General features: G+C 48.0%; 1 protein-coding gene across 1 annotated transcript in view; it reads right to left on the reverse strand.

Annotated features, from left to right (window-relative positions):
• The window catches only part of Zfhx3 (zinc finger homeobox 3), a 246,451-nt gene that overhangs the window by 100,465 nt on the left and 118,170 nt on the right, over nt 1–27,816 (reverse strand). Inside the window, exon 4 of the mRNA XM_059264040.1 lies at nt 1,690–1,921. Coding sequence (XP_059120023.1) covers nt 1,690–1,921 — 232 coding nt within the window. The remainder of the gene's footprint in view (nt 1–1,689; nt 1,922–27,816) is intronic.

A 27,816-nucleotide genomic window follows, 5' to 3' on the forward strand; every position in this document is an offset into this window, starting at 1 on the left:
CTGGGCAAGCTTGTATGTGGATGCATGTGCGAGCATGGAGGAGTAGGGGCGGGGTTACAGAGTGGCACACTGGGGGGTCTTGTGGCTCCGAACACCAGGCAGTGTTCAAAATTCAGAATTCATCAAGAAATAGTAACAGCAGCATGCTGAGAAATACAGAGATGAGTAAAAACAATAAACATCTAAAAGTTGAGCCACTGTTCCAACCTGGAGAAGGGGATGGGGGAGGGTTGTGCCATTTTTTTTCCTAAGGTTTATGTGATTTTTCACCTCTGAAAACTATTCAAATGCATGCTTGATGACTGCCTGAGAAGCTGCTGCAGGAGATGAGGGATGAGCAATGGCCTACAAGCTCACACGTGCTCACTTCATCAGGGAAAGCGGAAGAGAGAGACAGACAGACAGACAGACACACACACACACACACACACACACAAAACAAAACCAAGAGGTGGGACCAATGAGACATCTAGGAAACTGTTGGAGTACATGTGACCACACCAGCAGACTTCAAGGGCCAGGAGCTAAGTGAGGACCAGGGTCCAATACCCACTGGCGTCCTGAGGACCAAAGGACCAAGAACCACGGACACGCGCTTACAACTGTCAAGAGAAGCGTCCTCCTCCTCTCTCCTAGAGACACACAACCTGGAAATCAAAGAAAGGGGCTGACGGGAAGAGGGTAACACTTCAAACGCCATAGAAATGAAGAACACTGATGAGCAGGAAGACCCTGGAAGGCCCGTGGCTCCCCTCGTAGGCTGGCTCTGTAACAAGAGGGAACGGGTGCTAACACGTTCGGCACACACTAGAGATAAGCTACAAAGCTACAAAGTTTTTTTTTTTCTTTCAAAAATCATTAAGATTTCATTAGAGGGTAAGAATGGGGAAGGCTTTATTTGACCAGTGTCTTTCTTTGCTTTTCAGACAGGGTCTCACTGTTTAGCCAAGGATGGCCTAGAACTTGTGAAGTTGCTGTCTCACTCAGCCTCCCAGGTGCCAGGATTACAAGCCTGTACCACCAGGCCTGTCTTGCTTGACTGCTTGGAAAGAAACAAGTGACCATCTTGTACTGCAAAGTTAAGAGACAGGACTGAAAGATCGGAAAATATTTTTTAAAAAGGAGTTAGTTCTACCAAATGAGGTCCCATTAGAAACGAGAGTTGGAAAGAGAGAGAGAAACAGCAAATTGCACAGGGTCACAGTCCACAAGGAGCAGGAAACCCAGAGGCCTGGACCAGTAGGACGGTGTGAGTCACTTTCAAATACAACTGGGTCCTGTAACAGGTGCTAGCTTTAATGTTCTCTGAAGTTCAGTTCTGAAGCCCTGACTCTAGTACTGGGCAGGGCACACAGGTAGCATTTACCAGGCCAGTGCGAAGCAGTAACAGAATCCAGAGTGCGTGTGAGGGGAACTCGGGGATTGGCGTGGCAGACTTGCCGAAGGCCTGCTTCCGGGCAAGATGTCTACGACTTCCCTGTGGTTGATCACATGCCTAAGGGAAGGCGGTCCTTAAGAACAAGGCACCAACCCATGCTCCTTCCATCCAGAACACAACGGGCAGCTGAGGCACCGGCAACGGACACAAGGAGCAGCCACACCGATAAGCTAAGCCTGCCCTGGTCAGAAGCCTTCAGGAGGCTCCCGCCGAAGGCCGCCAAGGCCTCCCCGGTACATGACAGGTCTCACCTGGGTCAGTGGAGGGGCACCTGCGGATGGTGAAGATCTGGCCCAGGTCCTCGTCCTCCTCCGGAAGGCCCTTCTGCAGCCGCTGCAGCTTGCGAAGGCTCTCGCTGCGCTGATGCTTCATGGAGCGCACGTGCTGGATGAGGTTGAGCTTGGCCTTGGTGGAGTAGTTGCACAGGACGCAGTGGTAGTAGCAGCTCTCCCCCTCCACGCTGCTCTCATGCTGCTGCAGGTGCTGCGGGGACAGAGGAGAGAACACTGCCTTGGTCAGGCACTCAGGGCACACCGGGGCACGGGCCACTCCTGCACTGCGTTGGCCGCAGCGAGAGGTGTGCCAACGGGGGAACGTGTCGGGACATGATGGCTGTTGATAAGGCTCCTTATACTGGGTATTTTCATTTCCCCCCCCCCCCCCCCCGGTGTCCTCCCCTCTTCGAGGGTTAAATAACATGCTGATATATATACACCTGTCTCCCCCACATGGACCCTCCCGGATCGCTTTCCACGAGGCCTGTTAATAGTGTTCATTAACAGGGCCTTCTCAGCACCACACAATTACAAAAAGTTCACCCTTTCACATTCCAGCGTGTACGGCTTTATTTAGAGCAGAGGTGGGCCAACTGTGGCCTGAGACCAAATCTGACCCGCTGTCTGTTTTCATCAATAAAGTTTTATTAGAGCACAGCTAGGTCCACTGACAGACTACAATCTATAGACCTTTTTGAAGCATCAGAGTTGAACAACAGTGACACTGATGAATGACCTGCAAAGACTAAAATATTATGACCTGGACCTTTTCAGACAAGCCTTCTCCCCTACCCCACCCCCCATGACAGCGCATGGTCAATCTGCCCGCAAAGTAACTCCACATCAGTCACACAGAAAGAAAGCACATGTCTGGACATTTCCATAATAAAAATGCTCATGTTTTTTGTATTTAAAATGACAGGGCTGAGGACTTAGCTCAGTTGGTAGATGCCTGCCTAGCATGTATGAAGCTGTGAGTTTAGGGATTAAGACTACACCACTGTAATCCCAGCACTCAGGAGATAGGGGTGGGAGGGTCGGAAGTTCAAGGTCAACCTTGGCTACGTAGTGAGTTTGGGGTAAAAGTTGGCTACATAAGACTATCTGGGGAAAATATTATTTTTAATTAAAATTAGTCTAGCTTGGCATGGTGGTACATACCTAAAATCCTAGTGCCTGGTGGTTGAGAAACAGGAAGATGAGAAGTTCAAGGCCAGCCTGGTCTAAACAGTAAGCTCATGCCTCAACACTGAAACAAAGCCAGAGCGCAGTATTGCAAGGTCATCTAGTTAGTCACTGGTCGGCGTCACTAGTCCCAATCATGTTTTCTGTTTTGTTTGGCAGACACAACATCTATCCCAGAGCATGGATGCCCAAGAGCCAACAGGAAGTGGAACACGGGGAGCTTAAAGCGTGGGCACAAGAATAGCGGGTGTCACAGAAACAGTCCACAGAGCGAGACTTAAAGGTCATCCAAGAGCCAAATTCACCATGTTCCTGGACCTCTTGTGAGGACAGGGAGGACCCTGGGCGGCTAGTAACAGGGAACTGCTTTGCTCCGGGTGTAGAAAAGACATCTCTTATAGTCCAAAGGACTATTCTGACAGGAAGGGGGAGTTTCCCTATTCAGTGTACACGAAGCAGGGCAAACAGCCCAAAAGGCTCAAGTGGCCAACCCAAGAAACTCAGCTACAGGCAGAGAGACAGAGAGCTGGAGCCCATCTTGCCCCCTCTACACCTTATAGCTAGCTAGCCTCACTGAGAAGGAAGAAGTACAGACGATGTAAGAGCCTCACGCACTCCTGTGATTGGTGGACCTTCCTCTTGCCCCTCCTTCCCACTGTAACTCTGGTCACCAGAGCCTGGCCGGAAGAGCTTGAAGGAGCATACAGCAAATACTTTGGGATGGCTTTGTGACAAAAGTCTCCCTCCTGACCCCAGGAGGCCTGTGCAATGTCCATGCCTTAATGGTGGCTTCTGATCCTGTGGGGATGGGGAGGGATACTTTCCTGCCCAGCTACTACAGCAAGCACAGCAGAGCCAGAGCGCTCAGAACACCGAGTACTTCCTGAGACTGACAATATCGGAGTGGCCCTCCAGGCACACCCTATCTGATGACACCGTCCTGACGCTCACGTGCTCACACACTCACATCTTCTGTCCAGCAAGAGGATGAGGAAAAGCCAAAAAGTTTGCACATAATCAGATGGAGAAATAAAGAGTATACCAACAAGGTACTACGGCAAATTCACTAGAGAGGCTGGTGGCCCTCCGTCACGAGGGCTAACTGAGGCTTTGCAAAAAACCTGTGCCAACAACCTGCAGGGGCCAATGCAAAGGACGTCACAGGCACCAGGTTGAGAACAGGTCCACTGTCTGACCCCCATCGCATTCTCAAAAAATGGGAAATTCAACTCTATCAAGTGCTGCACTTGGAACAAAATGAAGCCCCAGCGAGCAACAGCTGCCCTGGAGCCACCCCACAGCCAGGAGCCAGAAGAACCTGCAGGAGCTCCACGGGCAATGCAGAAGAAAGGACAACTGACAAGAAAAGCCTCCTGGAGACAAACTGTGTGCGGGTTTTCTTCCCATTCAATGTCTCTCCTCTCAGACAGGACTCTGCAGAAGACTAAGAGGGTACACAACGAGACAGTGTTTTGTGGAGCCCACACCCCAAGGACGAGGAGGGTCTGGAGAGGTCATTCTCCCCAGCTTCTTCTCTGGGCCTTGCAAAAGTTAATCTCCCAGCGGGATCTTCCTGGGAATGAGGGTGTGGCCTGGGAGTGGGAGCAGGGAACAGAGAAACCGCTAGCCTGGGTCACAGAGACTAACAAAACAACACATGTTAAAGAGTCCACTAAAACTGAGCGACTAAAAGCCAAGAGAGAAAACAGCCAGGGTCCAGAGTGTCCTGTTTCATCAAGAGAGATCTCGCTGGCATCACCAACTAGCAAGATTCACAACAGCCTGAACTCCTAAACCGGCATGGCTTCCCCGTGGAAGAGGACTTCCTTGCAGTAATGCATTGAGTTTGAAACACAGCACCTTGACAGAGAGGTGAGGGCTATTCCAGATGGCTGGTCCTTCTAGTCTCTGAGCCAGAGAGAAGGAGAAGACCTAAAAAGAGTTGGACAGGAACTGAGATGTCGGACTCTCTTTTGTCCTCAAATCCGGGGGGCTCTTGGATGGTCAGGCCCATAAATCCTGAATTGAGGTAAACATCATACTGGAAGTTCTTGCTTTTTTTTTAAAAAGCGAAGTGTGTGAAAGAATGTATTTCAAAACCCGTTCTGCTCACAAGAGCACCTTGGTGAGTTGCAACCCACAGAAAGGCCACCAATTCTTTTGTCTGTCCTTGCAGAACCATTCTGGAAAGGAAATGGCCACCCATCACAAATCACGGAGGAAAGAATAAAAGGAAACAAGAAGACCCGAGCCACAGTCCCCTCTACTAATAATAGTACTGCACGCTCACGCGTGCGTGTGTATGCTCCCCCCGTCCTCCAAATTTCCAAACGTCCACTTTTCCATTTACAACCTGGGGTTTCTGGCGCTTACCTGCATGTAACAAACCCTGTCCTTATCCTTGGTTATTTCTTGTTTTGTCCAACCTGAAGTCACCAAGGACCCAAGGCCTGCAGCAGACTCTTGATTTCTGTCTGAGCCCTGCACACCATCCAGTAATTCCCCAGCCGTGAGTGTGTCCACCCCTTGGCCCAGCTGTCCAGATTCTGTCTTCCTCAGAGGGGGCACTGCCACTCACCACAGTACCACCCTGGGAACCTGCCTAACGCGAGGCAGCAGGAGCGGGTGGGTCGGGTGGAGACAGAAGAGGACTCCATGGGGCAAGTCAGGCCGCCAAGGACATGCCTTCCCAGCAGAAGAGCAGAGATGTTTTCATTTGGAGAAGGAGGGAGAATAATTTGTTCCTGACCCAGCTAATTAGAATACCCTCAATTGGGATCACAATGTATTTAATTAAATTCACTGTAATATATGAAGAATCCACCAAGGCACAAATCCCACTGGTGCACTCAATAACAGAGCTACCTCCTTTCAGACTTCTTGCTCTCCTCACCAGGCAGGAAATCTTCCTCCCACGCAAATCCTGAATTCCCCAATGGACATTCTGTCTCTATCATGGAGTTCTCCCACTGGGGAGGAGGGACCCGAGTTTTGTTTTACGTCTCTCCTTTTCCCGCTCTGTGTTCATCATTCCTCTTTACTCTTCTTTGTCGGGTCACAAGCATGGTGTTTGAACAAAACAAAGCAACAGCTTCAGCTACGGTGAGTGTGTGGTGCATGATCCCCTGGGACTCACAGAACCATGGCTGTGGAGCCCGGTTGTTGGGATTTGTTTGGGTTTGAGTCTACAACACGTGAGACTACACACATAGAAACACGGTGCCCAATGCCAGGGCCTTAACAACCGAGAACTCAGGCGATGAGAGCAAATGATGCAGAGGATATGCCAGGGGACAGGGGACAATTCCAATGTATGACTATGCCACCCAGACTCTGAAATCCCGATGCCTCTTAGCACATTCCAGAAAAACAGCACAGACAGCCAGGGACTACTAAGGAAGGGTGACCAACAAGAAAATAAAAAATAATAACAATAATAATAATTTAAAAAATGTCACCCAGCCAAATGGCAAACAGTAAAAACCAGGTCCATCCAAACTTTCTGGGCCCGGTCAGCCTCTCTCTGCAGCCTTAAATGCAAAGAAGGCTTTCCTTGACTGTCCTCCAAGTCTGTTTGTTAGAAAGCTGTCTACAGGAGCTGGGGGTGGGGGGTAAGCTCAGCAGGAGAATGCTTTCCTAACATGAGACCAAGCCCCTGTCCTATGCCCAGCATTGCAAATGAATGAGCAAGTGAATAGGTGAATGGTAAACGGCATGAATGAATGGGTGAATGGGTGGGTGGATGGATGGATGCTAAACTGCATGAATGAGTGGGTACATGGGTAGGTGGACAGATGGATTCTAAAGTGCATGAATGAAAAGGTGAATGGGTGGGTGGACGGATGGATGCTAAACTGCAAGAATGAATAGGTGAATGGGTGGGTGGATGGATGGATGGATAGATGCTAAACTGCATGAATGAATGGGGTGAGTGGGAGGATGGATGGTAAACTGCATGAATGAATGGTGCAAAAGACTGGCTTAGATGCACCACAAAGGCAGAGTGGCTTACAGCAAAAGCCTCTTGTAGGAGGAAAGCAAGTACCCAGCTCAACTCACACTTAAAAGCAGAAAAGGTCTACCTCTATCCCTGCTGTCTCTAAATGACCACCGTACAGCAACGGACAACCAGGTGCCCATCACACTGAGCCACTGGGAATGGGAGTAATATGTGCCAGGTAGCTGGCCCCCTATGCTGAACATAAAGGAGGTGGCTCGCTCACTCACTGGTCAGAGTGGCGTTCATGTGTCTCCACCTGATAATGATTCCTGGCTCTCTGTGCTCTAAAATGCTCATCCTAGCTGTGTGGAACACTCCTTACTTGGGGACACCTGAGGTCCTATACCTGTCTCCATGACTTCCCTTTCTGACTTAGTTGGTCAAGGAGGAGAGCCCTCCCGACAGTGAAGTGCCTTTGAGAATGAGCTTGGGGAGTAATGTGAATACAGAGCTCAGGTTAGTATTTTAAAGAGGAAGGGGGAACTGGAGAGCAGGCTGTGCTGCTGTGGGAGTCTATCCATTAATATGTTGTGCGAGTTCACCCCGGCCAAATATGGAAAGCCAAAGAGGGCTCGTTAGGAAATAATTCATCATGGGGGAAAAAATGTGCTCCTGTTACTTCTTTCCCAGGAAAACTAACCAACTTCTGTCAGAGAACATTGATTTCTATAAATCTGGAGAGGCCCCGGCTACCACCTCCTCCTCAGCAAAAGGAAACTTCTAACATCTGGTTCTTCATGCATGGGATGTGAAATATTGATCAGGTTTGGTCACGGCTGCCCCTTTAAAGTAAAAATGGGCAGAACACATTTACACACACACACACACACACACACACACACACGATTTACAATAGACAGATCTTCGGGGAATAGCACCTGTTGTTATTATCAACACACCCACACATACCCTCTCACCACACTTCAGAATACCTATCATGTAACTCCGTTTTGAGAGCAAGAAAAAAATGGCAAAGCTCTCTGATGGGGGAGACAGCTTCTAGGCATCCATCCCAGTGAACCAACTAAGTAAGCCAGGGAACACCTCACACCTCTTACTCAGTGAAGAACAAACCCCATGGTGGGACATCCTGGCTGGCCCCAGTCACCTGCTGGGTCCTGAAGAGGGCTCCCCAATTGGAGGAGAGGGCTCTGATAGAACAGCTCCCTGGAATGACATGCCAGGCAGGGGCTTCAGCTTCTTGGGGGCAGGGGTACAGCTGTAAAATCTCACCAGCAGATCAGACGGGAAAATGCTGAGGATCCCGAGTTAGCTTGCAAAGTCCCCAACATTGAAAGAGGAGGTGAAGATGGGCACACTGGTATCCTGTGAGGCTCGGAGCATCTGACTCCTGACCCGGAAGGGATCCAGCACCGAGAGAGATCACGTGACCATCCTCGGGTCAGCAGGCACAGGACTAGAACCTGGGACAGGATTCCAAGTGCCTGCTGCGGGTTACTCGGCTTGATCTGAAAGACCTTTCTACCAGAGGCTCCCCAAAGCCCAGGCATTCACCTTGAGCGCCTATAAAAAGAATCCTTTCAGAGGTAATGCATCCAGCGGCGAGGGCAGTTAATTTTTTTTAATCAGTGAGGTTGAGTTAGTTTAAGACTGAATGTCACATTTTCGGCATGATGCACGAAAGGTCAACCTAAATATATACATATTTTCCGTTTAATCTTGGCTTTTCATCCACTAGTGCCATCGTCCTTGGCACAGGCTAATTTAGCCCTATTTCACTGTAGGAGCCCCGCAGACAACGTAAGATATGATTTATAAGGAGGAGAAAAAAAAAAAACAAAAGGAGGTAAAAACGGTCCCTACATCAATGGTTTGGGTGGCTCTGCCCTATTTTCTGGTTTCTAGGCCAGACTCCTCACGGCCCAGAACAAGCCACCAGAGTAGAGTGCTTCCTCTCTGCCTCCCAACTCCGGGGTCTGGGCGGAGGTTCCTGACTCCTTCTCCTACATGAACACTACTTGGTTCCTAAATCTCAGTATTAGCAACCTTGTGCCAGACACCAAAGCCTAGGAGAAAAATAACTTCCAAAACCTGAAACTCTCTGTAGGTTGTCGGCCTGTGCTTACAATCTTTTTTTTTTTTTTTTGGCGGGGGGGAGGGGGGAATTACAAATATGGATGCTTGGGGAATGTCGGTACCAGGCCCTGGAACTCAAAACCCTCACCAGGACCGCATTCTGGTAACCGTGGCCTTCTCAGCTTACTGAGATGGACACCTGCCTTGGTATAACTCTCCAGCCATTACACATGTAATTTGTCACACAAAAATAAAGAATTATGATACTGTTCTACTCCTCGTCAAGAAAGCTGGCCCGGGATGCACCGTAGCTGACCACACCCATGCAGCAGGAGACCCTCGCTGTGAGTCTGCCGGCTACACTAAAGGTCAAGTCACACATACTACCAGGCCTCCATTTCCTCAGGAACCGACCCTCCTTATCCAATGCCTGGGAGGACTCAATAGTGTGTTGTACATAAAATGTTTATTAACTATACCTGATACATAGCTAGCTTTCATAATAATTAAGGCTACTATCACTTGCAATATTTTTCAAATTAGTTCATCTTTGGGATTAAGAATGGAAACATGCCTATTTAACACTTCCCTCAGTACAACCAACTCCCACACCTTCCCAGATCCTAAAGGGGTAGCCAAGAGTCAACAGTAAAGAAATTGTAATAAACAGAATTGATGCTGGGAGAATCCTGAACACATGTACATCCAACTTCCTCCTCATGAAAAGATTCCATGTTTACTGGAAGTAATTGACCCAGACACCCTGCTGCTAGTGTGGGAAGCCCATGCCCTTGCCACAGAACAAAGTTTACCCATCCGTTTGTCTATTGGGATGCTGATATAATGAAAAATCAAGAGCCATGTTTTTAATCAAGTCTGTCAACACCCCCGGTAAGGACAGGGAGAAAGTGACTCAGATAACGTGGCTGGGAGGCACTTCCCTCCTCCCCAAGTATACTCTGAGAAGGTTGCTTATTTGTATCTCCAACTCCATGAAAATCCACAAGGCAGAGGGCAGTGAGGGGGTGGGGTGGCAGCTGCCTGGTGGTCCAAACAGATGTTATCATTTCATCTGTAAAAATGGAGATACTCACACTTGCTGTGCCCTCCGCAGAGGCCATTTACCAAACCATGTGAGAAACCGTAAGTGAACATCCTTTGGAAAATACGAAGGACTGTCTAAACTCTTTGGCACTGCCATGATCATCACACTGTGAGCCCAGATCCTGTCCCATCCCATCTGACAGGTGGGTACCACACCACAGACCTGGAAGCTTGTGATCCAACTGATGTTCTAGCTCAGTGGCTCTCCAACCTGGCCTCCACTGGGAGCCCCTGGGGGCCAGACGCCACTGTTATACCTTCAATTACCAGGTTCCTTACAGGGGCTTCTAATTCAGCAGGAATTTATAATCTTCCTGGGTGTGTGTATAAGTGTGTGTGTGGGGGGGGTGGTGTTGGTACTGGGGCTATGGCTTGGACAGCAATCACCAGAGAAAAGAGACCCAGGTTAGAAAACATGGAGATGCCCCACAGTGGGGAGGAAAACTTCCAAGGCTTCAAAGCTCTGTACTTGACATTTTCCTAGGGAGTATTTTGGACTCTCGCAAAGTACATGTGATAAATCACCCAAAACCTGCACACAAGAATTCACCGCCTTAGTGAAAAAGTCACTGGGAAGCAGCTGCCCGCTCCTGGCCTGCTTCAGATACTTCATGAAAGTCACAACTGGCTTTTATTCATCTTCCTCTTTCCTTCACACCTGTAGACTACAATGTCCTGGGGCCATGGAAGGGAGGGTGACTGGGGAGGGCTAAGTGGAAGGACTTTCTTCTTCCCTCGTCTGCTCTGCATCCTGCTAGGTATACTTGCCCAGATACTCTCTGGAACCAAGCCCACAGTAACTCTCAACCAAATAGGGGAAAAAAAGGAAAATGGTCTGCAAGATTCCTTCCATGCTCTTGAACTTCCTGGTTGCTGCTACTGAGAGCATGAATTTGGTACCCAAAACTCAGGGCCACTTCCCGAGTTCCAGGACTGTTACACAGGATACAGAACTTCTACGTGGCTAACTTCCATGAGAGCTGTGTGATCTTATCTATCTATCTATCTATCTATCTATCTATCTATCTATCTATCTATCTATCTATCTATCTATCTATCTTCTCCCTTGAAAGGAAAAAATGGGAACAGGACAGATAGAAACTGACTTAACAGATTTGGTAGGTATCCTCCTGTCCACTGTTTTGACAGCACAATCTTTCTCCTCAACGTCTACAGGTTTTACTGAAGGTCAAAGTCTACAGGCTTTACTGAAGGTCAAGGTCTACAGACTTTACTGAAGGTCAAGGTCTACAGGCTTTACTGAAGGTCAAGGTCTACAGGTTTTACTGAAGGTCAAGGTCTACAGGTTTTACTGAAGGTCAAGGTCTACAGGTTTTGCAGAAGGTCAAGGTCTACAGGTTTTACTAGGTCAAGGTCTACAGGTTTTGCAGAAGGGAACAGGAAGGGGAACAAGAGAGCAACAAGGTAAAGAAAACTTGTTTGAAGGAAATAGAGTCAAGTATCTGCCAAAAGACCAAGACATGGTCATCTGCAGGCTAGATGGCCAGGTGGCAAGGGGGACCGTTTCATGAACCATGACATGGCTGGTTTCTCTGTCCTGCTTTCAGCTCCCCACCCCCATAAATAACCCAGACAAACACCATGTACTCCGAGCCCCCGCCCCAAGTCTCATTAAAAGCCGATATTGCTGGCCTCAAGATGGAGAGCTCAGCATGGATTTTACTGAACGTTAAATCAACCAGCGAGCGCAGCCAGCAAACTCTGTGGCACTTTAACTTTAAATAATGCAATAATTATTGAATTTCCTTTTTATAACTGAAGTGCTGGAATGTAAACAATGGGGCTGTAATTGCAGGAAGGGGGGATCAATAGAGGCAATCGTTTTCAGCCATGTTAATTGTAAATACAATTGCTCCAAGATGTCAGCCTTGTTCTTCTTGCTTCCAGAATCATCCTAACGGATGACAGAGTCCAACTTTCCCATTACAGCTGTTCGTTCCTTTAAGAGGTTCTCAATCAGGTCTGATCAATCTGTCAAGATAATGCATGGAGTAAGTAAGACTCTTCCAAACACAGGCTCCCAATCAATAGCCGGGACCAGCTTAATGAGGTGGGGCTAAGGCCCAGAGGGAGGTAACAGCCCCCAGCTTGTGCCTAGGTTTGGCAGCCCAGCTTCCTAGCATGGTCCTGATAAACAGATCAGCCCTTAATGAGGACATTAGTTATGCATGCTTCAGCAAGCAGCAAGGCACCCGTCCCTTGGGACAGACGGACAGAAAGCAAAATAGATTAACAGAAAACAATATGGTGCCAAATTAGGTCTAACTGAAGACTTTTCCCTCCTTCTCCCGCTTCCCTTAATTGTCCAGCAGAGTGGAGGACATCGATTAATCACTCCACTGGGCATGGGCTCAAAGACAGGAGTATCTCCTGGGCTAGGGGAATCTCTGGGAATCTTCCCTCGACTGTGCTGTCCCTGAAGATTAGCACCCTCACTTCCACAGCAGCATTTACAGGTCACAAGGGGCCTCTCGTTGAAAGATCTCAGCACCATCCAGTAGAAGTCCCAAGATAAGACTGACCCCTGAAGCATGGCAGTCACACAGAGAACCACCTGCTACTCTCAGAGGCTGAGACTCAGCTTTGGTCTTCAGAATGGTTGTTCCTCATGGACGAAGAGGCAAGAAGTTGGGAGAGGTGAAAACCACTGCTCAGGGATCAGCATCAAACAAAGTGTGGGGACACTGGAGGAGTCTGAATTCTCAGAAAGGAGGGTAGCTCAGGGTCTGGAGAAGCACCTGCCCTTCCTTTATTCCTGCTCCAGTCCTTGAGAAGAAGCTATTCAAGGAAGGTCCCACCAGGAACCCAGCAATTTCTTTGCCCAGGGATGCTTAGCTCACGACAGACATTATCCAAGAGCATCCACGGACTATCAGCATCAACTGCCAGCATGGACTCCTAGGAAACCTTGGACTTGGAGATTCTTAGGCGCTGTCCAGTTCAACAGGAATTCTAAAGGTGGAACCTGGATACATGGGTTTCAGCAAGCCCTCCAGGTGACTCTTATGCAAGTTTGTCTGTGACTATTGTCTTAAATGGTAGGTCAGGTAAGGCAGGCTTCCAATATAGAGGACCTTTGGTGTGTTTGTGTGGTGACCAATAGATTCTCCATGAGAAACAGTTCAGTGCCCAACATCTATCTGAAAGGGTATATGTGCATTGAGATTTGGCCCAGAGTAGAAACTATGTCGGCTAGCCCACGACCTAACTGCTACAGAATGCAAAATCACTGGGAAAAATAAAACTAAAAGAATATGCATTACCCTATAATAAAAGTTTCTGTTTATTAAATGAAAATCATGAAACTGATCATACTACTGGATTCCAAATGTTAACAGGATCATCTTCTGATTGAATATAATATATGGGGTCTTTTGAAGGGAGCTTGGGGGCGGGAGAGTACACAGATGTAAAGAAAAGAAGTATTCCTCTGGAATGGCTGTATCTGCGCACTTTACAGAGGCCCAATCTCCAGGCTCTCCTTTGGGACCTGCATTCTTCCAGAAGCAGCTTAGGACACTGGGCAACCAGTGTGGCCTGCTCATCACACAGTTCCAGATCCATGGCTGGTCCTTCAACCCTGGTGACTGATGATCTGAATGAACGAGGAAAATCCTCTCCCACTCCACCTGACTCTTGGTCTTTGACGTGCTTGTCAAGACCTATCTAATGGAGTCTGAAGCCACTGCCTTCATCTCAGATTTCGGCCCTCCATAGCACATAAAGCAGTCCCCGCTGCACTCGCCAATCTGATCTTTCTGGTTTGGGTGCCTTTTCCTGGTTGGATGCCCTCCCAGGTACTTCCTTCACATGCCACAGGAACCAAGAGGCAGGGTGACAACACGGTCTTGTGGAGGCCCTTCCCCATCACAGCTGAACAATGTTTTGTCTCTTTCCCTCTGGTCCCATGGCCCTGTCAGTACCCCCCACACATCATCTCCTTGGAGCCTCACTGCGCCCTCCTTCTCTACACCCTCCTTACTGAGCTAGAACGCTGGGGAGTGAAGACAATAAACGTTTGCTGATATTTCCTACTTGTTTACATACTATTTTATGACAGAAGACGATGACTTTCAATGCCTGTACTTAGTGACCCAATTTTCTTAGTATAAGGATTACAAGGGAGTGTCCCCCTCCTTTCCCTCCAAATAGACAGAATGTCCCAGCTAGAGGACATCTGAGTGGTCACAGATGTCCCATCCTTCCATTGCTTCCAGATATACCTAGCTGTGTTCTTTGGATTGCCTTGTCTTCTGAGGCAGAGGCTGCTCACCATGCTCTACTGTTAATGGGAAAGCAGGTGCAGGACTCAGCTTCACGACATGGGGAGGAAACACAGAAGATGGCAGGAGAGGGCGGCCTCCACAGATGCCTCTCGGGGAGCAACTCAGGCTGTGGGAGCCCTGGGCAGGTGTGGTACTTCCGTCCATCGGCCAGCAGCAAACCTGGACGGGTTAACAAGACCAACAGAGCCCTGGGATGCTGCTCAGAGACATGAGGGACACGGTGAACACAGTGAGCACCTCAGCTCCCCGGTTCTCACGAGTGAAGACAGCCGGAACTCTTCTTCTTCTTCACAGAGGTAGCATCCCTAGACAACACAGCTCTCCCCACTTGGCCGTCCCCATATCTGACTGTGGCTGAGGACTGGTCTGACCCCCCCTGAGTCTCTCCAAGCCCCCTGAAGAATGGCTGGATGGTGTGCCTTCCTCAATATCCAAATTCCAGGGCCTGTGAGGTCTGTGGGGGGCGGGGGAGGATACTCCCCCCAGGGGCTCAGAAGTCCCACACTGCTGTGTGTATATTTCCCATCTCAGCTCTAACCCCAGCCTTCTGCCTGGCTGGCCAGCCCAAACAGCCCCCTTCGGGGAGATGCCCACACAACTTGGACCTAAGCCCCTGACACAGGATTCTGCTCTCAGTGGAATGAGGCCAGAGACAGGGTTGCCAACAAAGCATTTTTAAACTTATTTTTAATATATTTATTTACTTTATGCGTGTATGAGTGTATACCACATGTATGCCCATGGAGGCCAGAAGAGGGTATAGTGGAATTGGAGTTACGGGTGCCTGTGAGCCACCTGACAGGGGTTCTGGGGACTGAACCCGCGTCCTCTGGAAGAGGAGCGAGTGCTGTTGCTTCACCACTGAGCCGTTTCTCCAGCCCCAGGAAACACACACACAGGAAGGCTTTGCAGCAACCAGTCCACCACTAATCCAAACATCCTCTCCTCAGAGACATGCACTCGGTGTTCCAACGGGCCAAGAAACCAGGCTAGGCCAGGGAAAGGCCATGGGAACCTGCTGGGGCCGGGGCAGCACGTCTATTCCACTTTGGGCAGAGTCCACAAACCCTGCTGAAATGTACCACGGGCAGTTTCCTTCGCTGAAATGCAAATTCACTGGAGGAAAACAGTAGTCAAGTGTGCGGAGGAGAAAAGGAAGAAAAGGAAGACAGGCCCGGGAGGAAGACAGCTGAGATGCCACCAGCAGCAGAGCACCAGGGGGCTCCAGCACACCAGCTGCGGCAGACATCCCTATGGGAAAGGGACATGAGGACTTTGGGACTCAAGCCTGACTGTGTGCCTTTCCTGGACCATGCCAGTAAGACACTGCCAATCAAGAACTGCCACCTTTCCGAAAGCTCTCGGGTTAGTGGCATTTGAAAGGTGCCAAGGCCTTTGCAGTTATGACAACGGAAGGCCAGGGGACCTAACACCCAGCCTCAGCTTTTGGTCACAGTGATGGTTTGTTTTGGGATAGGGTCTTACTTGGTATCCCAGGCTGGTCTCAGAACTCACGATAATCCTCTTGCCTCAGCCTCCCAAGTACTGGTCACTGTTCTTTGACTGGTCATTCTTCCGGCTTTAACTCACTCATCCCTCTCGTCTCTCCACATTCCTGTTTCCTGTTACCTCACACTTTGGACCTCTCGCGAAAACAAGTGATTTTCATTATTCTTTCTGTATATGGTGCGCGCCGGCTTGTGTCGTTCCTCCTGTGCATTCGTCTGCTTCCAGCGCATCCTATCACTGCCTTCTATGCGCCTCCTTTCTATCTACAGAGAGGCCTTCCCTTCTGGATCTAAGTCTGGAAGGCTCCACCCACCGTTCCTCATGGCCATTCAGGACCTTTGTGTCTGTAGGAGAGTCCCCGTGGAGACTGGAAGGCCTCTGAAGGCAGGAACCATGCACCCTTCTACTCTGAACTGGACACGCAGAACCCAGATTGCCTAACAGTGAGAACAGGGGAGAGAGAACACAGGGGCCTCTGGCACCAAGTGCCGTCTCCCACTGGAAACAGAGGAATAGCAGCACCACATACCAAGAGCCTGGAGGAAGTCAGCCTGAAGGTACTTCCTAAGCGCTAAAGCAAACTGAAATCCGAGGTCAGGTGGTGATGACCGGTTTGAACAGGAACCTGGAGGCTCAGAAATCCTACCCCCACCATCTGATTTCACAGGGATCCCGAGCCTAGACAGTGATGAATTAATTACTTGATCACCCATTCACTTACCTTGATAATTCAATCATTGGGTTGCCAGGGAAGAACCTGTTAGGAGGACCAGCTTGCCTCTGGGTGTGAGTTCTGCAGGTGCCAGCTGCATTCCCCAGCGCCAATGTGACTCATGTGATGACACAAATGGCTGATGGGCTTTGTTAGTAAGTGACCTTCAGTGAGTCACCCTTCCACCCCATCTCAGCAGTAAAGCCGGATGGCAGTACTTAGACCCCACCTCCCGGCATTATCACGATGGTGGAGCTAAGCTAGTGATGACCAGGGAACACTTTGTCTTCAGAGAGAGATAGATTACTTAGCATTTAGAATGATACCCAAGGTTTCGGGTATTAGTGAAACCGAAGCGCACGTACCCACTAATGAGCAGAGTCCTTTCTCACTGCAATGTTGAAAACTACTCAGTCTCTGGAATATAATGACTAGCAGTGCAGCAGCATGGGGCCGAGGCAGGGTTAGTTACCATGAAACCAGGGTCACTGCATTCAACATCTAATAAGCAAATTCTCCAGATCACAGGAATAAGCCAGAGCCAGCCAAGCTGACAACAAATGCATTTTAAGGACGCTGTTAGTAGAGTAATGTCTAACTCCACAGTTTCCCCAGAATTCATTAAAACAAGCCTCTAAGCCAGTGGGTCCTGATCTTCCTAATGTCGCAACCCTTTAGTACCGTTCCTTGTGTTGTGGTGACTCCCCAACCCTAAAATTATTTTGTGGCTACTGTAATTTTGCTACTGTTATGAATCTAACATAAATATCTGATATCAGGAAATCTGATGTGTGACCCCTGTGAAAGGGTCATTTGACCCCCTCCCCAGGGGTCGCGACCCACAGGTTGAGAGCCATTGCTCTAAGAAGACTCATTTCTATCTTTCAGACCAGAGGTCAGATGACTGTAAATACCTGCAGGACAAACACCTTAAGGGTGAGGCTATTGCCCCTCTGTCACGGTCACCCAGTTCTGGCACTGTAAAAAGCAATGGTAGACTGTAATGAGATGATGGAGGGTGGCTGTGTACCAATAAAACTTTATGTATAAAAGATAAGTGACTAGCTGGCTTTCCCTCCTCTGTTGGTAATATATTGATCCTGATCTGAAACTGGAAATTTTACCTAGTTACATGAAAACCCACAAGCCTGGTCTCAAAAAAAGATAGGATGCCCCCAATCCACATGCCTCTGTCTCTGTCTCTGTCTCTGTCTGTCTGTCTGTCTGTCTGTCTCTCTCTCTCTCTCTCTCTCTCTCTCTCTCTCTCTCTCACACACACACACACACACACACACACACACACACACACACGTACGCACGCATAGGCTTGAAAACTTTTTGTAAAAATAAGCTGTTTGAAACTGAAGATCAACACGTAGTCAAGGATCATTTAACTCTGAATGACAAAATGAATTCAGAATAATTAAACATCACCCCTTGTTTCTGATGTAAGAACTTCCATGTAACTATGCCCTGGGCCATGTGATCCTCAAGTTTTACATATCCTTCTATAATCAAGAGTTACACCTGTGAAATAATGTGAAGACTGGACATTCACTCTTAGCTGAGCAACAGCTGAGAACAGACTCCACATTTCCCAAGCCTATAACCTAACAACAGCAAAATGGAGGTACCTCTGATGCTCTCCAGGAGCTGAGAGCGGCGCAGGTGGGAGGGAACACCTGAGTGACTACCATGCCTATGTCTCTCTCTACACCACATGCTTGTACCCCCTAAGCATCTACTGAAAGCAGAAGGCTGAGGGTCTTGAAAGCCAGGAATGAGTGGTCGGTCTCAAAGTCCAAACTTGGAAAAGTAATCGCACAAACATTTTAGTAACAACACCATCACACATGTCTCCAGCCCCATATGGATTTCAAAGGGTTTGTCCATTCCACACTGGGACTGATTCTTTGGGGACAGTGAGAATCCCGATGTTATTCAGTTCAATGGACAAGATCGAGTTAAAACACTAAAGGCAAACTGGCAGCAGCCGCGAACTCTGGGCGTGTAAGATATGTGACTCTGTATGTGAAGGATTTTTAATTACTAGTGGATGCTTTAAAATCTGTCAGCTCTCTATGCAATCATGACGTGTTTGCCTCAAAAAGGACAGAAGAACTGAAAAGAGGGAGAGAAGGAAGTAAGGAAGAGAAGACGGCAGGAAGGCTCCACAGCCCCTCAGACCCACACTTGGGCAGGCGCTGGGCATCCCCTCCATTGTCCATTTCAAACCCCCCCCCCCCCCCCCGTGGCCCTGTAGGCATTGAAGATGTAGCCCTGCACTGTGAGGCCGGTAAATGGGGGCCATGGAACTCAACCCAAGGGTCTGGTTCTGGTTCAGTATCTGTCGCATGGCACTGTGTTACACTGGGAATGATCCAGTACAAGATTACCATGAAAATCACTGTTTCTGCTTCACCTGCACACTGTCATGCAGAAGGCTTGAAAAGCTAAGCCTCACCAGGCTCTTGTGGCAAGGGAGTTACCAGCAAATGTGGCTTCCTAGGGGAAGCCAACTTAATTCTGCCTCAAGAGTTAATATTTGTTAATTGGTAGAAAAATGGTAAAATTAATGAGGACATTAACATAGCTATTTAAAAATAGCTTCATGTTTCCCCCATTGTACCACATGGAACTATCAGGAAGTAATTGAGGGAAAAGGGCACTGTCAATTCTCAATTATCTGCATGAATGAAGTGCTCAGTGACACGGATAATCCAAGTCATTTACATTTGGATTTAGAAAGTAACATCTTTTTCCTTCGGAAAACTTACCTTCCTAATTACAGCCCTTTGGATACCATGTTGCAATCAGTTTACCCTCTCCATCTGAGGAGAAAGTCCCTGGAGAAGGTAGGCCAACTGCCTTAGACCCAACACAGATGAGCCCAAGCAGATAAGGGACCCACTAGCCTCTGCAGCCAACAGAGTCACCATCTAGCCACATGTGATTATTTAAACTTCCAGAACGTTGAATACCACTTAAACGTTTCGATCCCTAGTCATGGCGGTCACGTTTCACGTGCTCAACAGCCACAAGTGGCTAGGGGCTACCCTACTGGATGCAGCAGGCTACCTACCCTACTGGATGCAGCAGGCTACCATATTGGATGCAGCGGGCTTCCATGGCTACAGAAGTTCCAGAAAGCAGCATTCGGGTCTAGATCAACAATAATCTCTAGTTACCTGGACTGAGCTGAAAGCTGAGGGGGAGGGGGCGCAGAGCCGGAGACGCCGCAGCACCACTCTGACAGACACAAAAGGGAATTGTGACACTGGACGTTCTCAGCTAGTTTAATTTCAAGCCTGGTAATGGAGGCGCTGTCTAGGGAATAACACGAAAAATAAGCATGGCACTCTGAGTGAAATGGGCTTTTTAATTAACAAAGCAGAAAATGAGTGGGAAAGGGTGAGGCAGCGAAGCCCGACCTCAAGCCAACATTTGCCCCTGGTGCCAGCCCCTCGTGTGGCCGCAGTGCCTTGGACACCGGCTGCAGGACAGCCGAGGGGCGATCTCCACCCTGCCAAAGCCTCGCTCCGGTAGCTGCCCGCTCAGGTGCCACTGGGAGCAGTGTCTGGCCCAGCGTCCTTAACATCCTCATTAATTATCTTGAAAGGAGAGGGTTAGTAAACAGCAAGTTAATTAAATTCTCAGATGATGCTAATTTGGGAGGCTTTCAAAAGACTGGCAAGGGCAGAGGCAATATAAAAAGGGACCTGGATGGGTTAGGAATATGAGTGGAAAATAAAATTAAGCACAGCTAAACAAATGCTACTTTAAAGAAGTCTTCTGCAAGAGCCAAGCGGGTCTTAAAATGACACTCTGGCGGGGGTCGGGGTGGGCGTCTGGGGCGGCACTACCACTGAAACTTCTAAGGCGTGTGATCAGAAGGGGAGTAAAGGGTTTGGAAAACATTTAATAAAAGTGTTTACGTGCCTGCCTTTGGAAGGAAGTCCAGGAGGGCCAGCGACATGTGACAGCCCACTGTCCCTGGGAGGTAGCCACGGTGGCAACCACTTTTAGCTCCTGCTTTAAACCCATTAAGCATTTCTAGACCCAGCATGTACCATGAGGTTCTCTTTCTTTGATTTTAACTTTTCAGTTTGTTATCAGTTTATATTTACAAATGAGTCACAGGATAGTTCCAGGTTCCCATATGCCCTTCACACAGCTTCCTCTAGTGGCAACACCACCCATCTGAACACCCAGGCTATCTGTCAGGAAGAGGGAGACTGGTACCTGATGCTACTGAACCTCAGACTGCTCAGTGTCTCTACTCACACCTGCCGTCTGGGATCCAAATCAGGACTCCACATGGCGTTGGGCTGTCAATGACAGTTCCTCTGTGTGGCCCTGAATTCCATGGCCTGGATCTGAAGAGTGTTGGTCAGGAACTAGGGGGCAGGCAAGTGGCTTGTTTCTTATTCCCCCCATGACAATGACATTATAGATCATTGGACAGATTATCACTGAAGGCATGCGCCCTGCCCATGGTCTCTCGACTGCTTAGCTTTCAGAGTCAACTTGCTGGGTTAAGAACACACCGAGAAAGCTATAAAGCACACATCTGCATGTGTTTCTGAAGGCAATTAGATCCTGAGGGCTCTGACTTCACCGATGGATTCAGCCTCTAACAGAGTTATGATATGATGGCACTTCCAGGAAGTGGTGATATGTAGGAAACCTGGGGCCTTTGCAGGAAGTAGCTTACTGGGAACATGTCATCCGGGCTCTATCTTACTCTGGATTCTTTCCTGTCTGACTCTTTTCTCTGCTTCCTCTCTCCCAGGAAGATGCTCTGTAATTCATCTCTCAATTCATTTCTCCCATGCATGGTCCACTGGGACGAGGAAAGTAGCCAATTCAACATCCCATCATGAGGAAGATGTCAAGACGACCTCATCACCTAGTCGAGAGGACATCAGCCCAGGTTCTCAAAACACTGGCAAGCTACTCTTCTGAAGGTCTTTCCCATACTTTTCATTAGGAAACGAACCACTAAGTTCCTCCCAGGCTTCTGGGGGTGAGAGGAATCCACCTTGATGTTATTATATTAGTAAACAAACATATCTTGTGACAGAGGTCAGCTTCTCTTTGCACTAACACGTCTCACAGGAAAGTCCACCTGAAAAGCTAGAGTTTGCTGTCTCTGTTAGGAGTACTTGGGTTGTCAAGTTCTCACACCAGCGAGGGTCCTGTGAGCACACAATCAGTGCCCCACTGGGTCCTTACAGCCGCCCGATGACCGTCATGTTCCATCCTTGGGATGACGCACCCCAGACTACAAGTGGGAAGATGTGGCGGGTTAGTGTGAGGCGTGTGTTCGTGTGACGCTGCTATGAAGGGACTTGAACTCAGGCCTTCTTGCTCTACTGCAGTGGTTCTCAGCCTTCCTAAGGCTTGTGACCCTTGAACACAGTTTCTCGTGCTCCGATGACCCCCCAACCACACAATCATTTTTGTTGCTACCATAATTTTGCTACTGTCATGAATCATAATTATCTGATATGCAGGATATCTGATATGCGACCCCTGTGAAGGGGTCATTTTCCCCCAAGGAGGTCCTGACCTACAGGTTGAGAAACACTGCCCTAGAGACGACATTTGCTGTCTCAAGAGTAGCCTATTATCCTGCACCTCCATATACAACTCCAAAAATCCAAGGACACTCAGACCTGTAATACCAGCACTCTGGAGGCTAAGGCAGGAGAATTGCAAGTCTAAGGCTATACTGGACTGTACAAGTGACCTCCAATCCAGCCTGGGCTCCAAAGTGACGCCCTGCCTCAAAACAAAACAAAACAAAACAAAACACCAAAAAAAAAACAAACAAAAAAAAAGAGCTCAAGGCCATCAAAATGGAGCAGCATGTAGCCAAGTGTCAATACGGTTCAATGATGGTTCACAAAACAAACAGACGCTGGTGCGTGTCAACAGAGGGCAGCCCTCTTGGAACTTCCCAGAACTGGGCCAAAGAACTCTGCAGCCACGGGTGTGAGAGATGCTCAAAGGCCACAGACCACAGTGCTCCCTGATATCGTCTCAGTCTGTGCGTCACAGGTTCAAACTTCACCACCAGTCCTATTGACTTCTACCAGCCTGAGGAATCGCGGGAACAGTCATAGAATAATGCACACAGGTCTGCCAAAGCGACCAGGAGCCAGCAGAAGGATAAAACCTGGCCATGACGACCCTGAGATCTGTAACCTCAAACACTGAGATGCTGGCGTGCTCAATTTCAACCATTCAAAGTATGGTCATCTAAAAAGAAACAGAAAATAAAACACTTCTAGAAAACAAGAGAGGGAACAGATGTTTGTTTCTGCCATGTTCTTCTACATGATACTCAGTCCCAGTACTGACCCTTCCCCCACCACTCTTTGCCATGGAGAAGAGGTGACAGAGAGCACTTGTACAGAACCAAATCACGTGCATTCTCCTAACACTCTGAGGACACTGGACCCCAGCAGATGACTCTCTTGAAAACAGACAGTACCGCCAAACACAAGAAATGGTGGTGGATCTCGGCTGTCAACACAGTAAGTGTAACCATCACAAATCAGCAAATGCTAGATTCCACCCAAAACTATTCAATAAGCTAGATCGTAACAGGGAAACTGCCTCTCAAGACAGAACCTCAGATGGAGTTTTAAAGAGCACACGGGCTGTGCATCCTGGATCCAATATACTCTAAAATCAAAAACGTTTTGAACACTGACATAACAGCACAACTGGAAAATTCCACATTTGGACCTCACATGATGGATCACAGTCACTATACTGGTACACTAAAAATACCATATGAAGTTACCAAGATATGTGTGAAGCAAATCAATTTCATGCTTCGACTTGGGTCCCATCACAAGATATTTCAATATGTATATACAAACATTCTGAGAAAAATTCCAAAACTGCCAATGTGTCTGGGTCCCAAGCATTTTGGATACAGGATACTTCTCCACGCATCCATTTCCTAAGCTGTAGAGGAGGGTTACAGTGGCAGTGAGCTTGGAGTGCGTTTCACGCACCGAACACAATCCTAAGGACTCAGTGCCCTGGAGTGTCAGCAACCACCAAGGCGCTTCCCCAGCCAGCAGTTTCAATGTTTTACCTAATCCTGAGGAAGAAAAGCAGCATTGAAAAGAAGCATGATTTCTGAGTTTTCAAGGTCACTGGAACCTGTACATTGTGGCCTGGACTATGAGGCACAAATCCAGGCATCAGGCAGGTGTTGGCAAGCTCTTGGAAAAGGTAGCCAGGAATGATGAGCAGGAAACCTGTGTTCACTGAGCACAGAGCGGGGGCCAGCTACCTTTCCCCGCCCCCCCCCCCCCCCCCGACTCTTCATCTCCCCTCTTTCTACCTAAATACGGTGACATCTGTGATTACTACGACTCAGCTAAAAGATCAAGGGACTATTAAACATGAATGGCATTTGCTTTTGTCTCTCAGGATGTCCCAGTGAGCAATCTGGAAACAGGAGGGGCTGATTAGGGTGTCTGTCCAAAGGCATCTCTGTATTCAGGAATGCTGGCCCAAAGCATGCTGCTCACCAATCAGAGTCAACCTGCAGGGAACCGCTGCCGTAAAATACAGCTGTCTAATTAGACCTCCCTTGTCCGACATCACTAATAGATTTGAACAGACACAGAAGGTGATGCCCATTAACTCAACAGTCTATAAAAGTCACAGGTGATAAATAATAAAAAATAAACAGGTGATAAGGAAAAGGGGGTGTTTTGTTTGTTTGGTTTGGGTTGGGTTTATAAGACAGGGTCTTACTCTAGAATCCAGATTGGCCTAGAACTCACTGTACACAGTGGGTTGATCTCAGGCTGGCCCCAGATTTACAGCAATCCTCCTGACTCAGTCTCCCAAGTTCCAAGATTACAGGAGTAACCAGCATGCCCTACCTAAAAAAAATACTGTTAACTGATGACTTATGCGAATTATTAGACTTCGCTACCAGCCAGTGGCAAACTAAAATCATCCAGAGGGTTGTGCTCAGGCCCAAGTCAAGGCCAATCAATGAAGCAAGAGCAAGGCTAGGAAGAAACCTAAGTAAAAATCTACTATGCAATATGTCAGCGTTGCTGGGCACCATGGGATGGACAGGGAGACTGTTTGGTACAAGAAGTCAAAGTTGATAACTAAACATAAAAACAGAGAGAGATCACTACCTCACAGCACACAGACCACAAACTTCAGATGGGTTCGAGTGTGAAGGCACAGAACCAGGGAGAGGATGAACAGCAACTATTCGACACCATGACCTTGGCTTGGGCGAGGCATTCCCACATTTCACCAAGGGGAAGAAAAGAAAAAAAAGCAAAGATTTCACCATATAATAATGGGAGATGTGCGAGTCTCAAAACGTATAGTTTTCAGTAAGAGATCATGATGAACTGGGGCCTAAAACACAGAGGGAGTCCTTCCCAATCAGTCAATCCTCCTCAACTCTGCAGAGCGAGTCCTCCTCTTTGTAAACCACAGAACCTTCCTATAGTGGCATAGCCCACAGCTATTGAAAGTCCTGCTGTGGGGCCAGCAACACAGCTTGATGGGAAGAGGGACTTGTTGTCAAGCCGAAGGACCTGAGTTCAATGCCCAGGACCCACAGTATGGAGGTAAAACTGACTCTTGCATGTAGTTCTCTGACCTCCACACACACACATGTACACACTAATAAACAGATATAATGAATCAAAAGATAATACTACTGGAGAAAGATATTTACTGGCATCAAAACAAGGTTACACACCAGGCATGGTGGCACATACTTGTAACCCCAAGTGCCGGAAGCAGGAGGACCAGTAGTCTGAGGCCAGTCTGGGTTACATGAGAACCTGTGTCCACCTCTGTCCCTCTCCACTAAGAAAAGATCATACATGTAAAACTTTATAAATGCTAGTTACAAATTATATGCAGAATCATTTTAATTCTACAAAATAACACTATCATATCATATTATATCTGTACAGGAAAGGCTAAATTTGCATGTACCAACCTATTTTAAATTAAAATCACCTCTGGGTGATGAGGTTAGGAAGGGCTTTCTTTTTGTATGTTCTCTGCACTTCAGAACTTTTAAATGGAGAATTTTTAAACCAGACATAAATAAAAATCTGAATGCATGTGTACGTATATGAAGCACGTGTACATATATGAAGCACGTGTACGTATATGAAGCTGTCAAGTTTGTTGCATTTCTGTTATAAAATTGGGGGCGGGGCAGAGAACCCACCAAAACAATGTAATCAACAGGACAAAGGAAAACAAGGACTTCCCTCCTTGGGTCTTGATCATTTCAAGGAGCTGTGAGTTCCATAGGGACTATGGGTTTGTGCACAGTTGCTTGATGAAGGGATGAAAAGGTGATGATGTAGGTGTCTATATTAAGGGGACTAATCCCCGGAGGCTTCATCAGGAAGGCTGTGTCTCATGAGGAGCACCATCATTCATGACATGAGATGAGGATACAGATCCTGACAGATGTAGGAGACGGAAAGGAAGCCGAATGAACAAGACACACCCAAGGACACGGATAAACGACAAAAAGTAGAAGCAGTGACCTCCATCATTATGGCACCTTTGGACTACAGTGCACTGTGGCAGTTAAAATCATGCCAGAGAAAAATACTGAATGACGATTAAAAAAAAAAAAACCACTCATTGCAAAGTTGTTGTTTTTTTAAGACACTGACAAAACACACCCAGTATTAGTCTATAAAATAATCATACAGCAAGAAAGATTTTGCTTGTGGAAGAGAAACAAGACAGAGCTGTGTCTCCCCATGGTGGTAGTGAGGCCCACTGTCTCTCATAGAGGAAAGGCTTTATCATTCAAAGTGCCCTGGAGTCAACTGTGCTCAGAAGTGAGACTGCACACAGGAAGCTGAGGGCCGCTGCTCAGGAATATTTCAGGGGATAGTCCTTCATGGGGCTCAGTATTTCCTAAATGACCTTCGAGGGATAGACATTGGGAAAGACTATTAAAAACATGTTCTCTCTCCAATCCATGTGCACAGTAGCCTATCGATGAGAACTACAAGCTACCCTTGAAAATTGTCCCCCCAGTTGATTCTGACACCCTAAATAATCTATCTGCTTTTCTGAAAAACGTGTGTGTGTGTGTGTGTGTGTGTGTGTGTGTGTGTGTGTGTGTGTGTGTCAAGGTCAGAGGACACACCTGGTACCATTCTTTGAAACACCACCAACCTCATTTGAGGCGCAGTCTCTCACTGGCCTAGGGAATCACCAATGAGGCCAGGCTGCCTGCCAGTGAGTGTGAGGGACCCTCCTGTCTGTCTCTCCATGCTGAGATTACAAGCATGCACTACCACAACCAGCATTTTTATGTGGGTTGTCAGGACTGAACTCGGGTCCTCATGCTTAGAAGGCAAACACTTTACCCACTGAGCCACCTCCCCACCACCAAATTCTATACCACTAAGATGAACAGTTCCTACCAAAGTCTGTCTTGGTACGTCCAACGTATAATACGCCACAATTTTACATAAACGCAATAATCAATACAGGTGCTATTTCCCTACTACACAGGGACTGTCTTTCTAAGAAATACATATGCATCATTACTTTCCAGTTGCCCAGTGAGCTACGACAAGGGTATGCTGTACTGTTCTAACCAGTCCAACCCAACAGTTTGCTAACTTAAAAAAAAAAAAACAACAACTACTGAGTACCTGAAATAAACAATGTTGTAACAACATCTACAGGTATAAACGTCCAGAGGCTGCAGGGCCTCAGTAGACAAGACGCCCATTGCACTGTACATTCTGACAGACATCCACAGAAAAAAATTAAATAATCCCCACGGCTGGCCACCAACGGGGCTCAGGAGCCCCGAGAACCCCTTCTGATTAAGAGTACAATCAACTTGAAATAAACATTGAAGGGGAAGGCTGCGTGAGCGACTAAGGGACTTCCCTGGGTAGAAGACGACTGGGGTAGGGACGGGGAAGCCAATCAATCACGTGCCCCGCCCCCGGGCCAGAGGTGGGCATCCTCCAAGAACATACAGGCATTTTTGCCTTCTGATACAAGGTCTACTTCTAACCAACAGCCCCACTCCTGGCCCCATTCTCCTGCTCCACCTGCACTATCTGAAAGAGTCGAAGGTAGCGGGGCAACACCAGCAACACCGCAGCTTCCGGGAAGGTGGGCAGATTGTGCAGGGGAAGTAAGGAGGCCGTGATTACCTCCTTCCCAGACCCCCGGGTCAAAAA

This window comes from Peromyscus eremicus, chromosome 5 (assembly GCF_949786415.1).
Source record: "Peromyscus eremicus chromosome 5, PerEre_H2_v1, whole genome shotgun sequence".
NCBI lineage: Eukaryota > Metazoa > Chordata > Mammalia > Rodentia > Cricetidae > Peromyscus > Peromyscus eremicus.